The 8,183-nt window shown below is 39.5% G+C and overlaps 1 protein-coding gene across 1 annotated transcript in view; it reads left to right on the forward strand.

Moving 5' to 3' along the window:
• The window catches only part of MIPEP (mitochondrial intermediate peptidase), a 262,517-nt gene extending 254,710 nt beyond the window's left edge, over positions 1-7,807 (forward strand). Inside the window, exon 19 of the mRNA XM_070409161.1 lies at positions 7,163-7,807. Coding sequence (XP_070265262.1) covers positions 7,163-7,239 — 77 coding nt within the window. The 3' untranslated portion in view covers positions 7,240-7,807. The remainder of the gene's footprint in view (positions 1-7,162) is intronic.
• The last annotated feature ends 376 nt before the right edge of the window (positions 7,808-8,183 follow it).

Consider the following 8,183-nt stretch of genomic DNA (forward strand, 5'->3'; position numbering starts at 1 on the left):
ACCTAGGAATAAACTTAACTAAAGAGGTAAAAGACCTCTACTCAGAAAACTATAGGACGTTGAAAAAAGAGATAGAGGAAGACATAAAGAGATGGAAGAACATACCATGTTCTTGGATTGGTGGAATCAACATCATTAAAATGTCCACACTACCCAAAGCAATCTATAAATTCAACGCACTTCTCATTAAAATACCAATGGCATATTTCACAGACCTAGAACGAACTCTCCTGCCGGGAGCCGGTCCATCCTTGCTGTTTCAAGGGACCTGGCATATATGGCATACTATTCTTAATATGTTTGCTCACCTTCTTGGTGCTATGTGTTTGAACCAAGGTCACCTCTCCAAGACAGGTTGTTTCCCCAGGTGGGAATCTTTCCCTGAGGTTAGGGAGGGGATACAACCCCTTAATTAAGTGCCAGGCGGGTAGTTAAGCTACATAATCTTTACTCCCTGGAATGGAGATAAGAAACGCCCTAACCTTTGTAATAGAAATTGACAGGATTAAAATCGGCTGGTATAAATACGGATGTAACAAGACAATAATCATCAGATCCTCATCAGATCCTCATCAGAACCTCATCAGATCCTAACCAGAACCTAGCCAGAGAACATGGCAAAAGATCCTGGACAGAACCTGGCTACAGAACTTCACTGGAGAACCTAGACAGAACATGGCAAAAGAACCTGGATAGAACCTGGCTAAAGAACCTGGCTGGAGATCCTGGCTAGAGAACCCAACTCTGCTGATGAACTGAACACTGCCTTCATGTCATTCCTTCTTCGCCGACTCCGTCCACACCTTTGGGGACCCCTGGACCCGCTGGGGTTGGACCCCAGCAAACATACCATGTTCTTGGATTGGTGGAATCAACATCATTAAAATGTCCACACTACCCAAAGCAATCTATAAATTCAACGCACTTCTCATTAAAATACCAATGGCATATTTCACAGACCTAGAACGAACTCTCCTAAAATTCATCTGGAATAAAAAAAGAACCCGAATAGCTGCAGTGATCCTGAGAACGAACAAAGTAGGTGGGATCTCAATACCAGATATCAAGCTGTATTACAAAGCCACTGTTCTCAAAACTGCCTGGTACTGGCACAAGAACAGATATATAGATCAATGGAATAGAATAGAGAGCCCAGAAATCGGCCCTAACCAATATGCTCAATTAATATTTGACAAAGGAGGCAAGAACATAAAGACCATAATAAACTTTTGAACAAAAATAGATACAGAGGCAGAGCTGCCTTGAACAGACTGTCAAACTACAGTGGGAAGCCGGGGAGGCTTGAGGGGTGGGAGGGGGCAGGGTAAGAGATCAATGGAAGGACTTGTATGCATGCATATAAGCATAACCAATGGACATAAGACACCGGGGGGGGGGGGGGGGGGGTAGGGGAGGCTGGGAGATTGTCAAGGGCGGGGAAAAAAAAGGAGACATATGTAATACTCTTTGTAATACTTTAAGCAATAAAAAAAGAAATAATAATAATAATAATAATAAAAGATTAAACCATAAAAAAAAGGAATTCAATTGGTTTAACAGCTGATTAGGTACAAAGAAGAATGAACCAGTGAACTGTAAATAGGTCAGAAGAAAATACCTAGACTGAACTACAGAGCAGAGAATGAGAGGCCTAAAGATTCCATTGTTGAGTCAGAAGGCAGAGCAAATATTATATTTCCTCCTGTGAAAGAATTTCAATCTAAATGGAACCAAAGGATACAAAATGGAAAATCTCACCCATGTGAACTCAGAAAAACAAAATTTAAGGATAGAAAAACTGATTTCCTATAAATCCCTAATTTACAGAAAACTGAAAATATTAGAATTTTCTTAAATGATAGGAAATTAATCCAGGGTTGCCTCACTCATATCAACCTGGGAAGTTTTATGGTTCCCAGATCATGAACAAGAAATTACCCAAGTCATGTTTGTCTTGCAAAATAGTTAAATTGAGCTGTTTGTATGACTGGCTGACTGGTTTTCTCAGCTCAGGGAATTTATTTTTCCAAACTGTACATTCCCTGTCCATAAATACAGTCTACCCCAAACCCTCAAATGACTTACTTATAGCTTGCTACAATTTGCATGTCCTCTGTTATTCCTGAATAAACTAATCTTTTCGACAATTTAAAAAAAATAAAAAATAAAAAATAAAATAAAAGCTTCCATGTGGCAAGAGGGATCAGACTTATCTATGGTTCCCAGCAGGTAAAATTTCAATGTCCTAAAAGTGTAGAGGCTGCCTAGTTTTTGCTCAATATAAGAAATTATAAATATTTTACCACAATTTTTTTAATGGCTTGGTTTGTTGGACACAAAAAGGTTGCTGGTTTGAGTCCTGGTCAGGGCATGTACGGAAGGCAACCCATCGATGCTTCTTTCTCATGGATGTTTTTCTTCCTCCTTTCCTCTTTCTCAAAAAAAAAAAAAAAAAAAAAAAAAAAAAAAAAAAAAAAATCAATAAAACATCCTTGGGTGAGCATCTTAAAAGAAAAAGTTAACAGAATATACCAGAAATCATGGAATTACACACTTTTAAATAGGTGACTTTTGTGGTATGTGAATTATATCTCAATAAATCTGTTTAAAAAAATAAATCTTTATCTCCCCACTACATTGTGAACAAATGAAGCTAGGAAGTGTATCCTTTCATCTTTATTCAGTGAATAACAGAGGGCCTGATATATGGTGCCCAGCTAGCTGCTCTTCATCAGAGCTTCACTGATGACTGCACGTTCTTGCTAAGTGATCTTTTGCCATAACAGTTTCTTCCTGACCCGGTAGCTATGTTTACTTTCTTTCCTTACTCAGGTGGGTGCCAGGCTTCAAAAGATAATTTTTTATGGGAACTGAAATTATTTCTATCTCCTTTCTTGATTGAATAAACATTTCCCTTTGGTTATGAAATTGTCGCTTCCTAAAAGTATCTAGTACATAATAATGGTCATGATTCTTCCTTCCTATTTCTTTTAATGTCTACAAAACCCTTTCTTATTTAGTTTTACCTCTTCAGAGATAGATTAAATATTGTCATGTAGAGAAAGTTAAAATGAAGGTTGATTTTCTCTTGCTATGCAAAATAATTGTTAATTTATCTTCTTACATAATTTTTGGTAACATGAACATTTTATTCACTCTCTTGATTGCAAATTATAAAATGCAAACTTGAACTAGTTGGAGTAAAATGGTGAATTTCTTACAGGGACACTGCTACAGTATCTCACAGCCACTCAAGGAATGTCAACAGTGGTTAGGATGATTTTGGCTGCAAATGAGATAAATCTAAAATCAAACTGGGTTAAACTGCAAGGAAAAAATTGTCAGGTCACATGATTATGGGTGATCAAGTGAATAGCAACCCCGAAAGACTTACTGTACTTCATTTTCACTTGAAACATTGGCCATTTCAGTTCTGACTAGAGAAGAACTATGGTCAAGACATTCAAAGCTGTGCCTGCTTACTCCTAATGAAGAGGATCCTGGGCCTCATCTCTTTATAAGAAGGGGTGTTTTCTAGAAGTTAAAATTTCCCCTCCTTAGTTGATTAATATATTTCCAAGTATATCAAAAGGACTTGGAACTGGATTTAAAAATTTCAAGCTTAGGAAACCCTTTGAAAAGCAGATTTTAAGACAGGATTAGATTTGCAGGAGATTTACTGAGGGAAATGCCTGTGAAGAATAAACAGAGGTAGCAGAAGTAGGCAAAGAGAGCCTTTAGATACTGATGCACGTCTGACACCTGTGAAAGGAGTGGAGTGGGGAAGGAATATCCATCAAGAAGAGTCTCAACTCAGCACAGCTCTGAGAAAATTTCAGGCAAGCTAATGGGGAGTCCCTGAGTCAAAATTACCCATAAGAGGGGTCCTGCATCCCACAGAAATTATCCAGCATTCATGTGGAAATGTGACTCTGAATAACCAAAACTGTCTTGAAAAAAAAAAAAAAGTTGGAGGACTCACTCTTCCCAATTTCAAAACTCACCACAAAGCTACAGTTCAATGGGGGGAAAGAATAGCCTTCTTAAAAAAAATGGTTCAGGAACAGATGGATACCCATACCAAAGAATGAAATTGGACCTCTGCCTCATACCATATACATAAAAATGTACTCAAAATGGATTACAGTGCAGAATGTAAGAGCTAAAACTATATACATCACTGTAAATATGTTATGATCTTGGGTTAGAGAAAGGTTACTTAGATATGACACAAAGTACAAGGGGAAAAAATTGGACTGCATCAAAATTTTAAACATTTCAGTTTTGTTGCAAAATATATCATCAAGGAAGTGAAGAGACAACCCACAGAATGAGAGAAAATATTTGCAAATCCTAACTCTGACAGGGACTTGTATCCAGGTACATAAATAACTTTTGAAACTCAATAGTAAAATGACAAATAGGCCAATTAAAAATGGGCAAAGGGTATTAATAGACATTTCTCCAAAGAAGATATGCCAATAACTAATAATCATATGAAAAAATGCTCATCATCAACTGTCCAAAAAATGCAAATTAAAACCACAATGACATACCACTTCACACCCATAGGAATAGCTAGAATAAAAATGACAGATAATGGTGGACCCAAACGGTTAGCAACTAGGGCTATCAGTCTATCATGCCCACTGCAGACTATCTTTAAGATCTGAACAGCACATTTCCATGGCGCCCACAGGAACCATAAACAATCACATCAGATTTGCACAAAATGATTTTCAGTGAAAACATTGTCCTATTATAATGAATCCTTTTGTCCTGTATTTACTCATTTAATGAAGATTAATTAACTCTGTGTGTCTTGTTATTATTTAGGCCCTATGCTGGGTTCTGAGGGGGGCAGGAGGAGAGGGGGGTGGGACTGATCTGGTGGTCTCAACTCCTTACACTTTTTTCTCCTCCCTTTCATTTTTTTCTAAACAGTTCACGTTTAAATGAAAATAGCCCAACTGGTGTGTGTTGGTAGTTGATCGTGGACCCATGAACCAGGAGGTCATGGTTGGAATCCTGGTCAGAGCACATGTCCAGATTTTGGGCCCCATCCCTAGTAGGGGGCATGCAGGAGGCAGTAGATTGATAATTCTCTCTCATCAATGATGTTTCTGTCTCCCTCTCCCTTCCTCTCTCTGAAATCAATTTAAAAAAAACATTAAATGAGAATAACTTTTTACATTTTTATATTGTGTTTCATGTACATTAGGTTATCTGATCCTCACTGGAGCAATTAATGATAATTACCATTATTAACCAAGAATAAGCTAACAGAATTTAAATTTGTCCAAGACCAAAAAGCCAATAAAAAACAATTACCTACTTCCAAATGCTATTCTTTCCAGAAAGAGTTATCTATGTGCTGTTGTTTTTGCTCCCTTGCAGGTTCCCCTCACACACACACACCCCTACACACACACACACACACACACACACACACACACACACACACCATACCCATACTGAGGCAAAGCTGGCCATCAGCAACTATAGACTTCAATCCCTTCAGTTTCAACCCCAATGAAGAGACAATATCTAATTCATGATAGCATTGGCAAGTCAATTCTGATTGGACCGGCCTCGGTCACATGCTCACTGCTGAGCCAAGCACTGTAGCTGGAGGGGTTCTGTGCTCTCACAGGTAGGTGACACACATGAGGATTAGGTGAGGACTGGGTCACAGGTCCACCAAGGTGGAGGAGTCAGGCCGCCAACAGGAAGTACATGATCTGAGCTCCAAAAAGCACGATTACACAGAGAAAAAGGCATCATCTGTGACTGTTAGCAGAAGGGATCCTGGGCAGAGGAAAACAGATGCTCACTACCATGGGAGAGGGCTTATGACGGGGTGGCTTTGCACAAAGTAGGCCCAGTGCAAGGTGCTAGGTGTGGCCAGAAGCCAAAGTCTACGAGAATGGACAACTTTCCCCCTGCAGCTGCTTTGTTTTGGCGTTGAGACAACGACATTCAGTTCGCTACAGCCTGGCAGTGATGAAGTCATGTTGCAAGATTCAGAGGATACAGAGATGTGTGGAGGCTACCCATAAATCTTTATTCTCCGGAGCACACTTGCCCCTGTTGCATATAGGAGGAACACCAGGCTGTTAGGTAGGGCTGTTCCCTGTGATGTGATGGCAGTAAAGGCTCACTTGTCTAAATTTGATCAAAGGATGAGGGGCCTCCCTGAATTCACCCGGTGCCATCCCTGCCTTAAGGCAGAGGCATACCCCAACTACCTCCCATGGATGATAGGCTTCCTCTTTTCACCATATGCAGAGGGAAGGGTCAGCCTTCCCTCACAGGAGGATAACATCTCTTACTACTGAAAAGAGTTTATCACACTTCCCAACTTCCAGCCCACCTCCTTTTTTCCATTTCTAAAGAAGAGACAGCTGCTTGCCTTTTCCCCTGCCATCACCCTTTTAGGTATTGGGAACCTTATTAAAGTGTCCTTCATCCTTTTGCTCAACAATACATTGGATAAGCATGAATTGGGCATTAATTATGAGCCAAGTGACCTGATGGTTGCTGTGGTAACAGATGGATAAAATAAGGACACTACCCCAAGTAGCTCTCAATCTATTAGAAAAGAGACATCTAGATAAATGATTATTATACACAGTAATGTTACAGAACTGTCCCTACATAGGGTAAGTTAGGGCTCAGAGGAGGCATGGTGATGCCAGGGAGTCAGGAGGAGCACAGGGAGAGCTTCAGAGCAGATGATGTTTGAGCGGAGTAATTCATTGCCTACATTTATACATTTAAAAACCCAAAAAAATTCATGTAGAAAAATTCAGAAAATACCGAATAAGAAGAAAATACCACAATATATTGGTATGTCTCAGTTTTCTAAGCTGTGCATTACAAATTGTTTTGTAACCTGCTTTTTCACTTGAAAAATATAACCATTTCAATTATAAGTTTCTATACTAGTTTTAGTAGCAACATAATTTTCTACTGAATGTTTTTCAGGGTCTTTGAGAAAGATCAATAAGTAGCACCCATCTTTTCCACACAAATCAATAGAGAAATAAGATAGCAGGTGGAGAACTAAAATATCAGCCTTATTTCTAATTAAGGCCAAATTGGAAGATGTGGCTCAACATGAGAAATAAATTTGGCTTTCTGACTCTGTCCTTCTGTTCAGACCTTGGAAGAAACTACTTCAGGAAAAGCTTAAAGCAGACATCTCACCAGGTCCTTGAACTCCCTTTGGACCTGTGAAGAAGGATGAAGAAAGGGCAACTTCTTGCCCTAGCCGGTTTGGCTCGGTGGATAGAGCGTCAGCCTGCAGACCGAAGGGTTCCAGGTTTGATTCCGGTCAAGGGCACATGCCTGGGTTGTGGGCTTGGTCCAACCTGCAGGAGGCAGCCAATCAATGATTCCCTCTCATCATTGATGTTTCTATCTCTCTTCCTCTCCCGTCCTCTCTGAAATCAATAAAAATATTTTTTAAAAAAAGAAAAAAAAGAAAGGGCAACTTCTCCAAGCAGAGGGACTTTGATCACCTCCACTCAATGCCTGTAACTGACCAATCGTACCTCTGGGAAGAGAAGGGAATGGGGAAAGAAGCCAGGAAAATTGAGGAAAAGCCAGAAAACTAGAGGCTAAGGAAGAGGCATTTCCCCTGTCACATAGGAAGTTCCTGCTATTCATTCAGCCAATCTGCTATTGTACATTCGCTTTGTTTACAAACAATAGAAATTAAATATCTTTGTAATTCATCATTGTGTACATTTTTTGGTGATTTTTTAAAGATAAAATCCTAGAAGTGGAATTTCTGGGTCAAATAGTATACAGTGAGGCCTTGACTTACAAGTGTCCCGACTAACGAGTTTTTCGAGATACAAGCCGTCTCTCAGCCAATTTTTTGCTTTGAGTTGCGAGCTAAAATTCAGGTTACAAGCCAGCTTCAGATACCCCACCACTAGTTGGCGCAGCAAATGCCACAGTGAATGCCATAACATCAGCCCAGCATCACGTGTCTCACTCGTTCACTTTAAGATTTGACATAAGAGTAATTTGAGTTATGAGCTCCGTCACGGAATGAATTAAACTCATAAGTCAAGGCCCCACTGTATCATGTTTAAAGCTTTTGATGCATGTGACCACATTTCTATCCAGAACTTTTGTATCAATGTAATATACAAAGCTTGTATCTCATAGTA

Source organism: Myotis yumanensis, unplaced genomic scaffold (assembly GCF_028538775.1).
Source record: "Myotis yumanensis isolate MYYU_CA2020_CCGP unplaced genomic scaffold, mMyoYum1.0.hap1 SCAF_3, whole genome shotgun sequence".
Taxonomy (NCBI): Eukaryota; Metazoa; Chordata; class Mammalia; order Chiroptera; family Vespertilionidae; genus Myotis; species Myotis yumanensis.